Raw genomic sequence first — 20,731 nt, 5'->3', positions numbered from 1 at the left:
TGTGTGACAGGGAGGGATGAATGGCTGCCCTATGGCTGGAGTCGGTACATTTTGGATCCCTTTAAAAAATGGAAACAAAAAATTTAGCCTGTCAAACCACAGAAAGCAATACAGGCTTTTTACAGCACAGCTCAGGCATCTCCAGTCCTTTTCAGCACAGCCAGACACACGTGGTCTCTGGCTGAGCCTATGGGGGACGGATGATTTACATAAGAATAGAAGTTTCGGGCTGGACTCAAGGAGGGGCCTGTGCCAGTGGGGAGACATCCTGAGCAGCTATGCAGAGCCTGAGTAATCGAGCTGCCTTGTCACAGCAGCTGGCCGCTGACCAAGCCCTGGGCGGAGCAATGACTAACTGAGCCTCCTCTGGGAGGGAGGAGACAGTTAAAATCTTGTGGCAGCTGTAATCACCGAGGCGTGGTTCTCCTGTCTGACTTGGGCTGCACAGAGCCTGGGCTAAGGGGCAGAGGAAGGACGGCTTAGGCGGCGGAGACTTCCAGATGGCTGAGTTGGATCTGATGGCTCCGGGGCCACTGCCCGGGGTCACTGCTCACTCTCTGGTCACTCTCAGCCCAGACCTTGGGTCAGCCAACCCGGCAGAAGAAGAGGACATGGGCTCCCTGGGGAGTCCCCATGGGGAGGCTGAGGGACAGGGCAGCAGCTCTGCATCGCACGGGGGTCCTGGTGTCGAGGGGGAGGGGGAGATCCTGTGTGACTTCTGCCTTGGGGCCAGCAGGGTGAGGGCAGTGAAGTCCTGCCTGACCTGCATGGTGAATTACTGCGAGGAGCACCTGCGGCCACACCAGGAGAACAGCAAACTGCACAGCCACCAGCTGACGGAGCCGGTGAAGGAGCGGGATCTGCGCACCTGTCCTGCCCACCACAGCCCGCTGGTCGCCTTCTGCCACCACGATCAGCAGTGCATCTGCCAGGATTGTGGCCAGAGTGAGCACAGGGGCCACCCCTCAGTTTCCCTGGATGCTGCCCGCAGGGACAAAGAGGTGAGTGCTGGGGTCCACCTGGGAGACGGAGATGAGGAGACGATGAGCCCAAGGAGAGGCCGGGCCACCACTGCTCCTGGGGCTGCCTCTTTCACTTCAGGGCTCTGAGTTCACCTGAAAAAGAGTTTAGCCGTAGCACCTGGCTGTTGGTCCAGCATAAATATCTGTTGCACTTGGTTCTGGAAGCTAAAGAAGGTCACTCTGTCCCCATCTCGGTCCACTGTCCCTATTCTCCTTCTACCTTGGTCTGTGTCTCCTCAGGACTGCTAGTTTCCTGCTATTTCTTACTCACCTTTCAGGCATTGATACGTGTTTGGGTGTGGCGTGCAGAAGTTGTGGGACTTAGGATGGTGGGTTTTCCCTCCAGCTGGATCTGGGTGTCAATTAATGAAATGTAAGCCTTAGCAGAAATTCAAGAGTAAAGAATCTAACCCTTCCCCTAATTTCTCTTTTTGTCTTTACCCCAAAACAAAAGATCAGTAGAAAGTGCTCCTCTAAAGTTACTGAGAGTGAAATCCAAGAGCTTGAAAAGTGCTAAGATAGCATAGAATTGGAAACTTACATTCAGACACGACCTCAAGGACGGTTTACCTCAGGGAAAATAAATGTTCCTCATCAGATATCGGGTCAGGAGAGACTGAGAAAGACCATGCTCATAGCCTGTAATTTTATTCCCATCAGATAAGGGAAACTATTTCTAGAACAACTAGCTTTTCTTTGCCCGAAAGCTGAGAGCCTAGAGAATTTCTTGGGAATGGACTTAGCTGCTTTATCTGCTTTCTTTCTCACACCTTGACTTTCCAGGAGCACTCTGTTTCTCAGTAGGGAAATGCAGTTGGCTTTTGCCCCACATTCCTTATATTCATACTCCTGGCAGCCCCGTGTCTGCACTGCGTGTGGCCGCAGGCCCTTGGCAACTTCTTGGCCCTGTCGTCCTGGGCAGCAAAGGAAAGAGGTGTCTGGGAAGGGCAGTTTACTTGCCAGGGTCTTTCTTCCACGCCCTTTTTTAGGCATACATTTTATCCAGTGTTAGTGAGAATTGTTCTGGAAAGCTGTGTGTTCCAGATGTCAATGACTCAACGTTTCCAGCTCTAAAACCCACTTGTTAACTGTTTCCAGTGTTTCCTGTGTCAGGGAATGTCCTGGGAATGTCAGGAGAGCAGTTCCTACTCAATTCCCTACTCTCATAACCACAGAGGGGCTCCATATTGACAGATAGACAGATCAAAGAAAAAGCTCCATGCAGTGGAAGAAGTTAGTCTTTCTTGAGCATTGCCACGTGCTAAATGCTTAGCATGGATTTTCCCATCCAGCCCTCAAATAACTCTGTGAAGTGGCTACTCTTTTTATCTCCACCACATTTGTCCAAACTCATCCAGATGACTAAGTGATGCGGTAAGGAACTGGAGCTTCTGGAAAGCTACCCTACTGAAGGAACACAAGGGAAGGACCCCAAGATCACGATATTTTCACCTTGCTTTTTTTGCACCAAAACCCTGCCACATGTGTAATAGACATATTAAGACAAAGTGTACTGCTTTTCCTTTTGGGCATAATATCTGAATTTCATTATAACTGACTGGTCAAGTGATGCGTATCTATGCTGAAAAACGGTCTCCACCAAATACCGCAACAGATTATGCCAGGGAGAGGTCTCCTTCCCATCCCGGATCCCCCGTCTTCCTCCTGAGAGACAAACAGCACCACCTACACTTCCTTCTGTTTCCTTTCAGAGACGTTCTATGCGTGTAGCAGCATAGATACAATATGAGTTTTAAACGTAGTGTAAATGGATGTATTACAGAGACTTAGGGGAACTGTATTTCTGAGCAGGAAAGCCCGTGTAGAGCATGTTCTGAAGCCCAAGGTCAGACGTCCTGGGAGGGAGCTGTGTGAGGTGAAGTAGGGACAAGGGGGTCAGGGGCTCTGGGGCAGGTTGTGGTGCTGGAACGCAATCATGGTTATAGGTACAATGCACCAGCCCCATACCCCAGAATTTTAGTGATGGCCCCCGTTCACAAGCTCTGCTTTCTGGTCTGCATGAGAGAGCTCTTGTCCTTTCCATCCTGTGTCCTTGTTTTCGGCTCAGAGAGCAAATTTACTCTGTAAATGCAGCCACACTCTAGGTGGCTCTGCCAAAGCTTAGGAGCCTAAAACGTTTCTTGCAAGGAGCCCGAAGAGACCAGCCCAGAAGACATAGTACTTGAAGAGGCTGAAACAGCCACCAGGATTATTCTGAAAGTTTTATGAGACACGTTAAGGCTCCAGAAGCTCACTATTGCCTTCAGCCAGCCCAAGCCTGCTGGAGTCATTTGCTGAAGGTCACTTTGGGTCATGTTAAGGACTAATTACTCAGGCAGGCGTGTTGTGCATAGGAAACTGCAAATGGCAGGTCAGCCATGAGGACAAGAGCAGTCAGGATCCTGCATTGGGTCCGCAGAGCAGCCGATCGCTCAGTTAACCCATGAGCCTTTTTGGCAGCTCCCGTGGTCTCTAGCTGTGCCAGTGGGCAAAAACTCTGTTTGGGTTTTGGGAGTTCTGGGTGTTCTTTGATTATTTGTTCTACTCTACTGGGCTTCCAGAGCCTGGCTCTTCCTAACGGGGACCTCGGCACTTCCCTTTGCTCCAGGCCAACTTCCTGAGACCCCCTTCATTTTTAAGAGCAGAAGAGCAGCTGGTCTTAACTCCCCTTGCCTTCTCTGAATCTCAAGCTTGCTGTCGTGGAAACGAGACCACGTGCGTGCATGCCTGTGTAGGTTGTAAAATTGGTACTCCTGTGACTGCTTCCTGTTTGTTCTGATCCACAAAGTGTACGTGGTTCTTTTCTGTTCTTCCTCAAGTTATCACGCGTTATTGAGTGCTTCTCTTGGGCTAAATGTGAGGCTACACTGTCTGTCCTCGGGCAGCGTGCACTCGAATCAGGAGTCCAGGTGTGTCCCATAGCTCCTTGGAGGGCCAGAGGGCCCAGGCATGTCCCATAGCTCCCTGGAGGGCCAGAGGGCCCAGGCAGTGCAACTGCAGCATGTTCCAAGGAGGGAGCGGTCACTGGAAGTGAGGGCAGGGTGCCATGTTTGAAGGAGGGAGGATGTGAGCTGGGCCCTTTCTTAGATCCTGAAGTCCTTTACTGACAGGTCATTACATTCAACTTCAGCATTGGTTCCAGGAGGCTCAGGACTGGGTGCTGCCCCTGGACGTAATTTCCATGTAGAGCAGGAGCCAGGTTTCTGAGAGCCACAAGTGTCCATGCTTCTCTGGGGAGCTGCTAATAGCATTGTTCATAGCCCATTTGCTGGTAGCCAAAAGGCAGATGATTTGAGGCCACTCAGGAAAAGAATTTCCTCTAGAGGTTCTGAGGAATGCCTTGGGCTCAGTGTTATATAACTTGTTTTTCTTAAACACTCTAGCAGGCTGCATGTCTTTCAAGAGCAGGGAGGGTGTCTTATTTGACTGGACTGGTATGTGGTGGGTTCTCACCAGTTGACTGAGGAATGAAGTCAGGGGCCAGGTGGAACCCTGCTGCTACCACGCTCTAGAAGGGCCAACAGCACGTGGTTGGAAATACAGAGGAGCTGACACTATCTGGAATGTTCTTCTCTCTTCTCACTCCCTCTGCTATTCCTATTTGCATCTCTAACCCGACCTTTGGCCACCAAGCTCTGGTGCCACCTTTGCCCTGTAGATAGAAGCAAGAACAATTGTGTTAACATTTTCTTGTGGCCTTGCAGCAGAGGAGACACTAAATCATCTGACTAAGATTATACAGCCAGCAAGTGGCAGGTCTTAGGACTCCAAATATTGTGCCCTTTACACGACATTCGTCATTACCCTGCGGAAGTAGGTTGGATCTCTGTGCCCTGCAGTGTAGGGCTGTCTACACATGTTGACACCACTGTCCTGCTTTTGTGTAGGGCCCACCCTGACCTGAGACATGTGTATGGATGACATCTTGGGAAACCTTGGAGCCAGAGTCTGAGGCACCGTGTTATTTTCTAGTAACAAGAATATCTGGAGATACTGGTCTCCCAAAGTGGCCCCACCTTTTTGGTAATTGGGAGTGCCTTCCCTCGGGGTGACTCACTTGAAGAGAGGTCCCCATTAGGTACTTCAGAGTCCTTTTCTCCTTTTATGGCAGTGTGCAGACTTCGGAGTAAAGCCCCCTCGCCGGATGCTCTCGGGTGTCTCCCTATGGCTCTGGATCATGCTGGGGTCAACTGCTTTAATACATTCTCATGTCCATGCCTGTTGCTAGGGTGTGTTCAGTTGTCTCTTCCACCGCCTTTGAACAAGCGGCTCGTGTTTCCCCCCTCGCCTGGAACAGGTCACTGTATAAGCCTGTTAGATAGATCAGGGTTCCATAATTGCCAGATCCTCAGCCCCTCCCACTCTCCCTCCTCACTCCTGGGCCTCAGGTCTCAGGTCTCAGTCGTAGGAGGTCCCTGGGGCTCCCTCAGCCCCAAGTCAGTGCCCTACAGCCTGAGCGAATGTTACCTGCCCTCTGCAGATTGAGGCAAATGCCCTTCCTGCCTCGGCTTCCCTCACTGGGAGTCCCGGAAGTGCCCCAGGCTTCCGTGGGAGAAAGGAGAGATACTGCATTCGTGTTCTCTGAGTTCTGTTAGGGCATAATGATTCACGGCTTCCACTGCAGACATAACCTATTAAAAGCAGTGAAAACTATTTTTTTTTTTTCTGTCTCATGCCCTTGTGGAAGTAGGAAAGTGACAGGGCCTTTGAAGTTTGCCAAGGTTTAGGTTTTATGCCTCAGCACACTTGGCAGAAAGCACTTAGGGAGCCCCAGGAACGAGAGTGAAGCGGGGCCATGGGGTCAAAGCAGGCAAACCCGAGGTTCTCAGGCCAGCACTTGCCTCAGCTGAGAGGGCTCACTCTGCCTGCCTCCAGGAGAGAGTAAGAGCATGTGATGGAAAGTGGCCGTGGCAGCAATAATAATAAGAAGAAGAATAGTGATGGCAACACTGACACTGATGGAGCACTCACGATGTGCCAGCTACTGTACAAAGTTCTTGTTAACACACTCCATCTCCTTTGACCCTCACAATAACCCTATGAATTAGGCACTATAGTTATCCCCATTTCACAGGTGAAGGAACGGAAGTCTGGAGATGTTAAGTAGATTTTTCCGAAGTCTCAGCTGCTAAGCAGACAAACTGGAATCCCCGTCACCAGCTCCAAGCCTGTACTCCTTGTTAGGCTATTCTGGGGTTGGACTGCCTGGGCTCACCTCCACTGAGGGAGTGTGTGACCATGGCTAGGTGGCTCCATTTTATCATCTGTAAAATGGAGATAATGATATTTTCCTAATATGGGGGTGGCCAGGGTGATATGAAGTAATCCATATAAATGCTTGAAATGATGACCAACACAGCACAATGTACGTGCTCACCACATTTTAGCTGATCTGTGCTGAGAGCAGCCCCAGGAGGAGGCTGGTACACGGCTGACCCTTTGCGCCTCCACTTAGGGTGCTCTAGGCTGGTTTCTGAGAGCAGCTTCCAAGGTCAAACTTCCCTTCCGTGGCAGAAGGGCAGATAGTGCCATTGCTCTTGGGGACCTCATGTGTGCACTGGGCTCCTTCCTCCTTAATGCTGTCCTTTCCTCTTCCTAGGCTGAGCTTCGGCACACCCAGTTAGACCTGGAGCGGAAGCTGGAGCTGAATGAAAATGCCATCGCCAGGCTCCAAGCCAACCAGAAATCTGTTTTGGTAAGGCTGTTCTGGGTCACGTGTGAGGCTTCGGCACACCTGGCTGCTCCTGCAGGCTCAGCCAGGCCCATCCAGGGCTGTGGGATGGGGGCTGCAGGCCCAGCCTCCTTATCCGTGGGCTTCTTGGGGTATCTCAGCAAATGAGCATTGTAGGTACAGATATGATCAGCTATGCCATGGGGTAGCCTCACCTTGCTGTCGGAATTTGCTATGAAATTAGTTTAAGTTTCAAAATTGACAAGTGATTTACTTTTTAATAGTACAGAGTAGAAGCAAGTCTGGTCCTGTAATAACAGCATTCTTATCCTTGCATTTGCATGTGCTCTTTTGACCTGGACAAAAGGATGCGTGGAGGAGTGACGGGGTGTTTAGCTAGAGCTCCAGGAAGTATGCATAATCTTGGCTTCTTCCAACCTGAGAGGATGTTCTACATGTGAATTTCACCAGTCCTATGTCCTGGCAGCCAGAGAAGAGAGTTGAGAATTGCTGGATTAGTGGATGGTACTTGAGAACACCAATGGTGTGCCAAGCTGCTTAGTTTTAGTCTGTCTGGTTTATGGCCACTTTCCACATAAACTCTAAGTAGACCCAAATGGTTTCACAAATGCTTCTGATTAGTGGCAAGCCAATAACCACCACGGAGAAGAGAACACAAAACACCTACCCTATGGCGGTGGGTCAGCAGCATCATTTTTGCATACCAAGAATGATTCCATCCATCTACCCACCCATCCATCCATATCTAATACGTGTATCCATTTCAACTTAATTTCCTGCTCCTCAGTGTTTACAACTAATTAGCTGCTGAAGGATGAACACCTCTTTTCTACCCACATAATCTTATGAAAAGAAGAAAAATAATTGTCCCTTGAAAGCTTATAAACCTACAGAGAGTGTTGACTTCCAGGCTCAAGATAACTGGAAGAAGCACGTGGAGCATCTTGTCTTTTTCCAGATCTTTAATTTTCAGACACTTTGATCCCTACTCAGTTCGTCTCGTGATTGCATGGTAACTGGGGAAGGTAGTCATCACAATGGCCACCATATACAAGGGACCTGAAGACACAGAGAGAGATGACAAGACTTATCTGGGTCCTTAGATTGATGGAACAGGACAACCCGGGATTGTTGCGTTGACAGACATGTGCACCATCCGTCACCTCTTTAGACCATTAATTTTGGTGACTTTAATATCTTTGTGGCCTGTCCTTTCTGTATTTTTATTTGTCATCATTTGGGCAATAAATGATATCCTTCATACATTTCATTTATATGCAAGGAAAAAGTGTTTCTCCATAAGAAGGTCTGGGAATGAGAGGCCACCTATGAAAGCAGAAGAGTCAATCCAGCAACATCATTTGAGGCCTCCTTTCCACTACCCTCCCTCTGGAGGCCTCAGTTCTGGAGGGGAGTTTGGACCTGAAGTTTGTCTGTAGACTCTCGCCTTTTCAGCCTCATGGCATTCTGCTTCCATGAAGAACCTACATGTCATAATTATAGAGAGCAAATGGACTCCAGTCCTTTCCCACAACACCCTCACACTGGGTCCCATGCCTCGTCCTGCTCCTGCTTTCTGGCAGTGATCAGGAGTGGGCAGTGGGTACCCGGTGACCCCATGGCTCATGGAGCCTGGCCACCTGGAGCCTCACCGGGCAGGGGAGGGTGGGTTAGTGAGGGAGCTAGAATGTGTTACTTAGGTCAGAACCTGGCTAAAACACCAACAGCAATACTTCCCCCAAATTCACTTATAAGCAAAACTGACCTGTCTCCTGAGAGATTTCTCAATCTTGACTTCTTTGCAATATTGAAATATAATTTGACATTTAGATTTAAATCCAGCTATGATTAATTTTCTCAGAATTCACAGAATTTACAGTATAAGAAGGCAACACTTGTCAGTTGACTCAGAAGTTGCTAGGAAGACTTGCCCTCTTTCTCTTTTGGTCGCCTGCTCAGCAGCATCCTGTGTATTTAGTCCATCATGGCTGGAGGTGGTGCCCCTTGACCAGTGCCTGCAGTGACCAGGGGCTAACTGTCCCTTCTGTGGTCCTGGAAGGGCTTCAGTTTAAAGGGCTGAGCTGTAAGGTCTTGCCTGGCGACCCCCACAGTGCTGCAAGCTCCGCTGAACCACCCTGCTTGTCCTAATGAGCGTTCCAGTGTCCACAGCCAGAGGTCTGGCTGTGCCTGCTACACTGCCATGCGGCCGCCACGGGCATCCCCGCCCCCCCCCCCCCCTCCCGCCCCACTGAGTGGCCCTGGAGAATGGTGATTAAAGGAGCAGGCTCTGGAGGCAGACTGTCTGGGTTCAAGCCTTCACTGTGTCATCTTGGCAAATCACTTAATTTGGCGGTGCCTTGGTGTCCTTATCTAAGAAATGGGGACCATAGCAGTACCTACCTTTTAAGTGTTGCTATGAGGGAATCTGTGTGAAGTGCTCAGAACAGTGCCTGCACATGATAAGTACTTACTAAGTGTTGGCCATTATTATATTACTATTTTATTAAATTAAAAAAATGTGACCAGACAGGCAACAAGACCTCAGGAGGAACAGAAAACAGTCCCTGGAGGGGCTGCTTAGAGAGCTCTCAGAGGGGATGGGCATGGGTGGGGACAATGGGGAAACTGAGGCAGACAGAGAATGGGCTCTGGGCCGTGCAGTGGGGGAGAAGGGAGAATGAACAAAGGAAATTGTATCCAAGACCATTCTGTGAAGTTTAACAACGTAATGAGTGTCTGCACAACGAGATGAAACCGGACGCCATCAGAGGGAGCTGTTGGCACCAATACTTAAGAACCCCTGAAGAGAAGAAGAAACCATCTACATCTTGGATTGATGTCAATGTGCTCTCCACTGAAGACATTTATAAAGCCTGTTCACCCTGTGAAACGATAGAGTCCACATGTGCAAGTGCTTTCATGCAAATCCTTGATATTGAGCCCACAGATTTAGTTTTCTGTTTTATTTGACTGTTCTGCACAGGTAGGTTCATCCTGCTGCTCGGGTGCCGAGGGCACCTGCACCACCCCAAACACTTGCTGCCTGCAGGAGACACCGTAAGCTCAGAGGTGCTTTCGGCCCCAATGGACTCAGTGGGCAGTTTAACCGGACATAATGAAATGCTGAAAAAGCTATTTCATCCTACTGATTTGTACAAAGAAGCTGAATTATTAATTTACCACAAGAAATACACCTATCAAATATACAGAATACGTGCATTGTCCTGGTAGGAAAACTGATTTCAGAAATTTGTACAGCTGCTCCAGACTGTCAGAGCTGGAAGGGGTCTCAGAGATCACAAAATTCACTCTCTCCTCAGATGGACCAGGAGCTAAGTGAATGACTGGTAAATAAATACTTACACCCTGGAGAGTAAATCCTTTTTTCCAGGAACTCAGGGTTCATATGAGAATAAAAGCTTCCTTTTAAAATAGAAAATTGCTCCCTAATTTATGGGTTTCTCAGGTTTACATTTTTGTGTGTCGAGCTTTGATAAAGTTGGATGTCTCGGTAACGGGTTCTTCGCTGCCCCCCACCAGGTGTCAGTGTCAGAGGTGAAGGTGGTGGTCGAGGAGCAGTTTGGGGAACTCCTTGCGGCCATGAGGAAGGCCCAGGCTGACGTGATGCTCTTCTTGGAGGAGAAGGAGCAAGCTGCTCTGAGCCAGGCCAACGGCATCAAGACCCACCTGGAGTACAGGAGTGTAGAGATGGGGAAGAGCAAGCAGGAGCTGGAGAGGATTGCTGCCATCAGCAACACTGTCCTGTTCCTGGAGGTACCGGAGGAGGGAGGGGGCGGGAGAGGGTGTGTGGGGGAGTTTTGGGGTTGGGGGGGTGGAGGCAGAGGTGTCCACAGGACTAACGCCAGGGAGCACCCTCACTTTGCTAGGCCTGTGGCAGATGTGGGAATGGAAGTGTTCTTTGATAAATGGGGTGCGTAGGGAGCTGTGGGGACAGAGAGGAGCAGGTCTGGATTCATAGGAGCACAGCAGTGCAGGATGGGTAGGGAAGACTTCCCAGAAAGGGAGGCTGGAACCACGTCGTGGAAGATGAGAAATGTTCAAGGAGAAGTTTAGTCCAGGAGAGGGAACAGCATGTGCGCAGGCAGAGAGGTTTGAGAAAGCATGGCTGATTTGGGGAACTGAGGCACCTTCACAAGGATGGGGTGAGGGATGCTGGGCGCATAGTGATGGGAGATGAGGCTGGGCCAGGCAGGCAACTGGCTGTGAGAGAAGTTCTTCATCATGAAGTCACAGAAGCCAGTGGAGGACTTCAGGTGGAGAGTGATGAGATCAGATCAGTGTGCTTTATACACCCCTCCAACAGCGTACGGAGGCTTGCCTGGCGGAGGGGAGACTGGAGACCTGCTGCCTTGCTGAGAGGGCTGCGTGTGCAGGGGTGACTGAGGGGGGTCCAGCAGGGGAAATGGGACTTTTCATTACGATGTGCCATCAGGCATTAAGCCACAGGCCATGAGAGCTGGACCCGAGAACATGAAATCTTGTGGGGAAGGCACACTGGGTTGGGCATAAATTCTGTCATCTGTCACTAAATAGTTGTGTAGTTTTTAGCAAGTTGCTTAACCTCTCTGGGTCTCAAATTCCTCATTTATCAAACAATCAGGTCAGAGTAAGTAATTTCAAAGCTCATTCAGATCTATATTCCTAAATACAAATAATTTTTCTTGGTTGCATTTTTGAAAAAAATTCCTTTCTAGTTGCAACAAACATAAATGTTTACTGGGGGGCAAAAAAGCTTGGAAAATACAGAAAAATAGAATGGGAAATAATCACCCCTACTGCCACCACCCAGAGACAACCGTAGTCCACCTTGTGAGGAGTGGGCGAAAGAGGAGGAGAGGATGAGGAGACAGGAAGACAAAAATACGGACAGCATGTCTCTCTCTCCATCAGTTCCTTTGCTTTTCAACATCAAAACAGGAAGAAAATATGAATAAAAATTTGGCTTTCCATGTCATGAGTTTCCCCAAAGAGTATATAAATTTCTCTCTATTTTTGTTTCTCCTTTTATAACTTTAACATTAAAACTTTAATCTGTATAAAATATATTTTAGTTTAAGATAACATTTATTTTGGTTAAAGATAATTTCTTTCTCCCCAAATCATTAGCCAGCTGAAATGACAACGCCCATCCTTTTTCCCTCCACTGGTTTAAAATGCTGCTTTTATCATGTATGGTACTAAATCTACATATGGCATTAAAAAATGTTTATCTAGCTTTCTTTCTACGAACTCTCTGGTTTGGGCTTTTCTTCTCTTTCTCTGATCTATCTAATCATTTTGCTGCAACTGTTTTCCTCACTAAGATTCCCTCTCTACCCAGCCTGCTCTCTAATGCTTCAGCTGCGCTAGGATTTTGATAACGTGTTCCATCTGAAAGCAGCCTTTCCCGATCACCACGTGGCTTTGAAGTGTAAGGGACTTATTGTGATCATCTATGTGAAGACACTTTTCAAACTCTGAAGCACACTATGAGAATTAGAGAAAAGTGTGTATTGGATGGAACCGATAAGGAAAAGGCGGCGCTCCTGCCTGAGGACTTGTTTGTGGATCTTCTGGGTGCTGTACCAGGTCCTCCATTCCCTATGGTGGCTTGTGTTTAAATTATTAAAAAAAAAGTCCTGAGGGAATGACTGTAGCAGGAATGTCACCTCTGTTTGGGCTGTTGGCATAAAATGTGTTTTTGTTCTTTGGTTCCCAGTCTGGGCTGTGTATTTGAACATGGCCATCTAGTATCTCTTGATTTTTAAAAGCCCACTTTCCCAGTTTAAAAAATAAATAGTTTCTCTGTTGTTAGACTCTGAGCTGGATACTCACATTACCATCTTTCTCTGTGAAGTGCACATCACCACTGATGAGGATTATTTTAGGCTGGTTACTTTTAAAACTGCAGATGAGAAGGAGGCTCTGAGGAGTGGAATTCGCTTGCCCTTTGATGAGAGACATTGGAATTTGTGAAGGAAGTCTCCATCTGTGGGGGGTGTCTCCCTCTTTGCACCAGGAGGAAGGTGGGATGGCCTTATCTCTGGGAACTCTTAATAGGGAAGGCAAGGACTTAAGTTGTTTACTGTCTGGCAACCTCATGTAACTGACCCCCCCCCCCCCAACATCCTCCTTTGTCTTTAGCTGAAGATAATATTTAAGCGGTGGCTTCTGCCATTTACTTAATCCGGTTTGATTCTTATCTAAAAGTTATAGGACCACCCAATAACCAGACCCTACCGGCACTGATACCATTTTAACAACTTTGTTTTACATATTCTTTCCTTTGTCTTGCAAAGAGATAACTCACATACCTATGCCTTAAATTTAGCCCTACCCTCAACCCATGTTTGCAGCAGCAGCGGCAGCAGCAGCTGCTCCTGCCCGTGGGTCCTGTCCCCACGCAGCAGCTCTGACTGCCCATGGGTCCTGTCCCCATGCTATTCCACACTATTCTCTGAATAAAAGAGCACTACTGCCAGACCTTGAGAGTCCAAGAAATCTTTCTTTCGACTCTTTGGCTCACTGACCCTGCATCAACCATCAACCCCTTTTACAGACGCAGAATGTGACATAATGAGGAGGGCAGCCCAGTTTAAGAAATACAGAAACCAAGGCAACAAGTTCTGCTGTTTCCTTTCGTGCAGGAGTACTGCAAGTTCAAGAACACCGAGGACAGCGCCTTCCCTAGTGTTTACATAAGACTCAAGGATAAGCTCTCGGGCATCCGCAGGGTCATCACAGACTCCACTGCGCACTTAGTCCAGTTGCTGCAGAACTACAAGGAAAAGCTCCAGGAGTTTGCCAAGGAAGGTGAGGAGCTTTCTGGGCTGTGGAATGTGGTATCTCAGAGTGAGTGATGGGGAAGGAGAGAGAGCCAGGGGAGGGAGGGTGAAATCAGGGGAGAGTCTCATTTTCAAAGCTATGCTTTGGCTAGACCACGTTGCTAATGGGTGCATCTCGATGATGTTATTTTACGATTGAGACCCACAGAAGCTGAGTTAGTTACCTTGTGCAATTGGTTGGTATTTCTATGACTAGTTTCTGAGGTTGCTAATGCCTATACTTTTGAGTGAAATTCAAGTCAGTCTGGGATCTCTTTCCAGCATATTTTCCTTCATCCAGGAGGCAGTGAGGTCCTTCGAGCATGGTTCTCTGAGAAGTGACTAGGCTCCAGCCCCAGCTTCCCCCAGGGAGCCCAAGGAAGAGGGGCTGGGAAGTTCTGCTTCTTCAGTTCCCCTGACCTCCTGGACAGATGTGCATTCACAACTCTTTGATTTTCTAGAGGAGTATGACATCGGAACTCAAGTGTCTGCCATTGTCGAGCGAAAATATCGGACCTCAAAGCCGGAGCCCAGCACCAGGCAACAGTTCCTTCAGTGTAAGTTGTGAAGCACTCCCCTTCCCCAGGTGTTGGCGTCAGTGTAATGCTTTGCTGAAGTAAGAACTCCATCTCTCACGTAAGTTTCAGGTTCTAGCAACCTCGAGTCTATCCCTAAAGGCCACATTTTTAAATTTTAATTTTTTTACTTTCTAACTTTTCATTTTGAAACAATTTCAAACTTACAGAAACTTTGCAAAAACAGAACAAAGATTCCCATATACCTTTCATTCAGTGTCTCCTAACACATTACATAACTACAGCACATTGATCAAAACCAGGAAATGAACGTTGCTACAATTCTATGAACTAATCTACAGAATTTACTCAAGTGTCACCAAGTCTTCCAACCAATCTCCTTTTTCTGGCCCAAAGTCTGATCTGGGATCACAGAGTTTCCATGTCTCCTTAGTCTCCAATCTGGGTCCAGGCCCCTTAGTCTTTCTTTGTCCTTCGTGACCTTCCTGACTTTTGAGGATCCTGGCTAGCCACCAAATGGTTCCCTTTTAAGTCTGACTTGGCTAGAATTGCATAACCCATTGTCCTGTCCTTAAGCGGTATTGTTCTGGTCTGTTAGCATTTTAAAAACACTATTTCCAATCAACACATCATTACGGTTAACGAGCGGGTGGGGTTCCATCTCCTAGTAGGGAAGGACTATGGCTGTGTAGTCACGGCTCATTTTTCTGACATTTTTGGAACATGTCATTGAACCCTGCTTCTGCTTGTTTTCTGGGGGTAACCAGTGGCTAACTCCCGGACCCCCTTTTCTCCTGTTGTTTTGTGGAGCCTCAGGTTCTGATGATTATCTCCTGTTCTTGCCACAACCCCTACTTCTTCCCAGGACCTCTTGGCTTCCACACAATTTCTTTTATTTATTCTTTCCTGCTTCCTGACAGAAGTACATCTCTATTTTCCAAACAGATATAATTAGTACAAGAAGCCAAACACCTTTTATTCTTAACATTAAAATAAAAATGAAACATATCCTATGATAACGTCGACTGAAATAAAGAGTCTAGGTGACATTAGTGAACGAGTTTTCTCAATAATCAGCTTGAGGAGTTCGAACCCTGGGAAAACAGTCACGCAGAGCGCTCTGATGGAACTGCTCCGAGGGGTGTGAGGTTAAGTGCAGATGATATCTCTTTCAAAAACAGTGTATGTGCAGAGAAGAGGACCAGAGAAAAACCTTACAACTAGATTTAAAAAAGAGAGAGAGAGAGTACATCTGGGCTTTTCTCTAGGTGACACATTGAAGGTAACGTAAACAAGAATTCCTTGGTTGTGCATCAAACAAGTTCCGAGATGCTGACGTCCTCTGTGTTCTCTATGTGTAGAGGGGGCAAGGACCAGGGTCCCTCATTATTCCCTCAATCTCTAAGAAGTGCAGCTGGGAAACGGGAGAGCGAGGTGCCCTCTGTCTCTGCTGCTGTGGATCTGTCCAGCTGCCGTCCTCGGTCGTGAGGTGTGGGGCTGCAAGGACGCTTGACACAGGCTGAAGATGGCCTGCGCGGCAGCTCCACAGGACAGCGTGGATTCTATTGTACTGACTTAAAGCCTGTGCAGTTTGCTTGTTAGATTCGCCTGTTAGACCAGGGAGAGGGGTCCCAAAAATCTGTCCTCAATCATCTATCCTCTTTTGCATTACAAATGTCTTTTTTCACACACTATATTAACTTTTTCTCTTTGAATATTGTTATAAACTTTTAGCCTTTTCTACACTCAGATTGTTTCACTGGTCAAAGTTCTGCGGCTCAAATTGCCTGCTTGACCAGTGGAAGCCACTTGTAAGCTAGCCTCTTTCTCCTTTAAGCATTGACATTCTGCCCTTGACACTCTTAAAAGTATCATTGCTTTCTGGCACTAGCAGAATGCTCCAGGACCATTCTGGTTCTCTTGTCCCGAGACATAGTATCACCTGTCCTCCTAGGTGTCCTGGGTCCCCTTAGATGAGAAGAATCCTATTGTTTAACATCTGGATGCTGAGGATTCCCGAGGACTTGGCGGTGGCTGCGGCGCCGCTGCTGCTCTTGGGGCCACTTTTAGTAATGGAGCCGCAGTCTGTCTGCCCTGATGGTCCTCAGTTCACACTCATTTTTCCTTTGAACTATTGTAAGCTTGTTTTCTTCTAGGATGTGGTTTCATTGACTAGTAAGAATTTCTCTTACCAAAAGAGTTTGGAAAAGTCTGGGTTAGAATAAGATACTTTTTAAATTTAATGGATCTTTAAATAGCCTTTAATATGCTAATTCATTTGGCAAGTGTATACTGATCATCTCCTCTGAGCTAGAACTCCGGGGTAGAGTCCTACATAAAATGTGGAACTTACAGACTGGAAGGAGGACAGGCGTGAAACAAACACACAACTAAATAGATTACCACGGTGGTGAGTCCCATGAAGGTTAGGAAGCCACGTGCTCTGAGAGGCAGTGATGGGAAGGCATCTGATTCAGATTGGGCAGCTGTGGAGGGCCTCTCTGAGGACATGGACTCAGCCACAACCGGAAAGATCGGTGGGAATGACCCAGACTCAGATTAGGGTCACGATCATGTTGCGGAGTGTGTCTGTGCTGAAGTCCTGAAGTGGGTCTGAGGTCAGAGTGGCTGGAGTGTGGCGACCAAAGGGGAGAGGATAGGAGACGAGGCTGGAGACACAGGCAAGGCCAGTCATGCAGGCAGTTCAGGTCGGAGTGAGGGGTCACTGCTTTATCGTACGAGCAAGGGGCACCATTGTAGGGCTTTAAGCTGAGGCGACATGATTCACCTTAGCCCACACCTTGAAACAAGCACTGTGGCTCTGTCGTGGAGAAGGTATGGAAGGGGGGCAAGGAGAAACACAACCAGGGAGGAGCCTATTGCACTAGTCTGGGCGAGATTTGGTGGTGGCTTAGATGAAGCAGTGGGCCAGAGAGAAGCAGGTGGATCTACTGGGCTTGCTGCTGCCTTTGTGTGTGTGTGGGACAAGTCAGGTGGGGAGGATGAGGGCAAAGAAGTGTCAAAAATAATGTTAGTGTGCCTTGAACAACTGGGTGCATGGAGGTGCTAATAATCTCTTGACTGGGAAGAGAATACGTGTGGGGACTGTTTGAGAGTTCAACATGCTAAATATACGTCCAATAAAAAAAGGAAAAACCAATGAATGAATCAAATGTGGATATATTAGTGCCTATTTCCCCGAGCCCTCGCCAACACTAGGTACAATAGCGTTTCAGTACGTATTTGTTGAATGAATGAATGAATGAATGAATGAGTGAATAAATGGATTTTAGTTCTCAATTCAGTTCAGCAAATAATACATTAATGCCAAGCAATTTGATCTTCAGAAAGGAGGAAAGTGGAGTGACTTGTTAAAAGGAGTGTGAGACCGTTCAAAATGTATGTGTCTGGGTTTCCCCACCAACCAATTCTCTGCGACACTGGTTGGGTGTCCTACAGTGCAACTCAATCTGACACTACCTGGAGACAGCGTCAGATCCCACAGGTTAAGGGCTCAGTCCCACAAGACCGCCCGTTACTTCAGATGCCATTCACAAGTAGTGGGTCCCCAGATCACCCACAACTTCTGTCCAGTTTGGCTACAAATTGGAGGTTCCCGTGATCCCCTCCTCAGGTTCAATTAATTTGCTAGATCGGCTCACAGAACTCAGGGAAACACTTAGGTTTACTAGTTTATTTCTTTATTACTTTTTATTTTTATTTATTTATTTTTGAGGAAGATTACCCCTGAGCTAACAGCTGCTGCCAATCCTCCTCTTTTTGCTGGGGAAGACTGGCCCTGAGATAACATTCATGCCCATCTTCCTCTACTTGATATGTGGGATGCCTACCACAGCATGGCTTGCCAAGTGGTGCCATGTCCGCACCCAGGATCTGAACCGGTGAACCCTGGGCCACTGAAGCGGAACGTGTGCACTTAACCGCTGCGCCACCAGGCCAGCCCCTAGGTTTACTAGTTTGTTAAAGGATATGATAAAGGATACAGATGAATAGCCAGATGAAGAGAAACACAGGGTGAAGTCTGAGAGGGTCCCGAGCACAGGAGCTTCTGTCCCCATGGAGTTGGGGTGTGCCGTCCTCCTGGTGTGGATGTGTTCACCTGCCTAGAAGCTCTCCGGACCCCCTACTACTGGGATGTTTACGGAGGCTTCATCGCATGGGCATGACCAATCATTAACTTCATTTTCAGCCTTTCTAACTTCTCAAGAGAATAGAGAGTGGGACTGAAAATTCCAAGCTTCTCATCATGGCTTGGTCTTTCTGGTGACCAGTGCCCATTCAGGAGTCATCCGGGAGACTCCCCCGCCCCCCCCGAGTCACCTCATTAGAACAAAAGACACTCCTATCCCCAGGAAATTTCAAGGGTTTTCAGGAGCCCTGTGTCGGAAACTGGGGGACAGAGATGAAACATTAGAACAAAGATGCTCCTAGTGCTCTTATCACTTAGGAAATTCCAAGAGTTTTAGGAGCTCTGTGCCAGGAACTGGGGGCAGAGACCAAATATATATTTCTTATTATAAATCACAATGTCACACTTGTGTTCTCTGTTTTCTGGTTTTCACCCACCTCTTTCCCAGGCTAACAGTGGCCTGGGTAAACAGAGAACAGGAGATGGATGTTTTCTCACACTTTGGAGGGTGGCCAGGTTTGAAGTGTTCTGTCTGAATCAGATGTTTGTTCATAACCCGCTCTTCCTGCCTTCTGTATCTCCTCAGATGCGTGTGACATCGTGTTCGACCCCGACACAGCACACAGGTACCTCCGGCTGCAGGAGGACAATCGCAAGGTCACCAACACCACGCCCTGGGAGCACCCCTACCCGGACCTCCCCAGCAGGTTCGTGTACTGGCGGCAGGTGCTGTCCCAACAGAGCCTGTACCTGCACAGGTACTATTTTGAGGTAGAGATCTCCGGGGCAGGCACCTACATTGGCCTGACCTACAAAGGCATTGACCGGAAAGGGGAGGAGCGCAACAGTTGCATTTCTGGGAACAACTTCTCCTGGAGCCTCCACTGGAATGGGAAGGAGTTCACTGCCTGGCACAGTGACACGGAGACCCCGCTCAAAGCCGGCCCTTTCCGGAGGCTGGGGGTCTACGTCGACTTCCCGGGAGGGATCCTCTCCTTCTATGGTGTAGAGCCTGATGCCATGACTCTGGTTCACAAGTTTGACTGCAAGTTTTCGGAGCCGGTCTACCCTGCCTTCTGGCTTTCCAAGAAGGAAAACTCCATCTGGATTGTGGATCTGGGAGAGGAACCTGAGAAGCCAGCGCCAACTTCAGCGGAGGCTGCTCCCTAGACTCCAGGATCTGTATCTGAGACTTTTGCTAACCACAAAGATGGGGCAGCAATTTGGATTTTAACAGCAACTTGGAGGCAGAAATCTCTGCCAGTGGTGGGTGGCTTAGAAATCGTATGGGTCCCCGAGTGAGGAGAAGTGTCTTCAGCTTCTCCCTGTTGCCCCATGCTGCACTGTTCTCCATATATTTGTAGTAATCCTCAGGCGCCTGAGTCTCTTTCATCATCTTTGAGTGATATTCTGCTGTTCGGTAACCAGGAATCTTCAGAGCGATCAGAAAGATTTCAGAGAAATCATAATAAATTCCTAACTGATTGTGCATTTCCTTTGTCCCGGACACTGATCTGAGGGCTTCCCGTGCATTGACTCAACCCTCACAGAGGCCCTGTGGGGTAGATGCTCTTATCATCTCCATTTTGCAGATGGGAAAATAGTGGTCTGGGGGGTTAGTTAGCTTGCTCAAAGCCATTGTGGTGACATGGTGAGTGAGTGGCAGAGCTGGGAGTCAAACCTGGTCAGGCTGATGCCGGGATTTTAAGACCACACCGTGCTGCCTTCCTCATTAGATCATGGGTGCTGTGTGTAAGGGAAGAAACTACACGGTGAACTACATGGCCTGGAAAGTGAGTGTCTTAAACACTCAGTCTCTTTGTATCCCCACATCTGACTGGCCCATGCAGCTGTGCAGCGGCAGAGAGCTCACTCCCTCACACAGCTGCTCCTCCTGTGTTTGGACAGTGAGGATTATAAGAAATGTCTTAACAGAGTCCAAGTCTCAGTCCCTGTGACCTGTGGGGAGGGGTCTCATTTCTCTCTTCTGAAGTCACGTGGACTTGCCTAATTTCTCATTCAAAGGACAGTTCTTCAAATATTTGAATGCAGTTCTCACACACGTCCTCCTGGGATGTATTCTTGTTTCCACACTCTGTTTCCCACTTTCCTTCATGGTTTCCAGACCTTCCACTCCCCTGATCATTTCATCCTTCTCTCGGCAGATGTGCTGAGATTAATGGTGAATATTCATCAAGCCGTTAGGTAAATGATAAGCATATTTAAATGGGTTTCTGAGGACATAACCTGAAGCCCTGTCAGGCCGCACCAGAAAAATAACTCTGGGTCTTTTCCTGTGACCTGTGTCAAGGCAAGTCTCTTCCTCTTTGACCAGTCTGATGGGCCTGTCTCGAGAGTACTTCAGCATTACTCGTCTTGTGTCCAGAGGCTGTGCCTTTTATTTGTATGAGGACTTATACAGTGTAAGATTTGCATTTTTAATTGAATTTTTTACTTTTTAATTTTGTAATTTGAATTTCATTGAATTTATTTTTTATTTGAATTTT

The 20,731-nt window shown here is 48.0% G+C and overlaps 1 protein-coding gene across 1 annotated transcript; it reads left to right on the top strand.

Annotated features, from left to right (window-relative positions):
- The first annotated feature begins 209 nt into the window (after positions 1-209).
- TRIM16 (tripartite motif containing 16) lies at positions 210-19,715 on the top strand. The gene is made up of 6 exons (XM_001918385.5): positions 210-1,001; positions 6,622-6,717; positions 10,255-10,488; positions 13,362-13,527; positions 14,000-14,095; positions 18,811-19,715. Exons 1-6 carry the CDS (start codon positions 501-503, stop codon positions 19,392-19,394), a joined length of 1,677 nt encoding a protein of 558 aa, XP_001918420.2. The 5' UTR covers positions 210-500; the 3' UTR covers positions 19,395-19,715.
- Positions 19,716-20,731: the final 1,016 nt, after the last annotated feature.

Source organism: Equus caballus, chromosome 11 (genome assembly GCF_041296265.1).
Source record: "Equus caballus isolate H_3958 breed thoroughbred chromosome 11, TB-T2T, whole genome shotgun sequence".
Taxonomy (NCBI): Eukaryota; Metazoa; Chordata; class Mammalia; order Perissodactyla; family Equidae; genus Equus; species Equus caballus.
The sequence above is the reverse complement of the archived record's forward strand: the minus strand, read 5'-3'. Positions and strand labels throughout refer to the sequence as shown.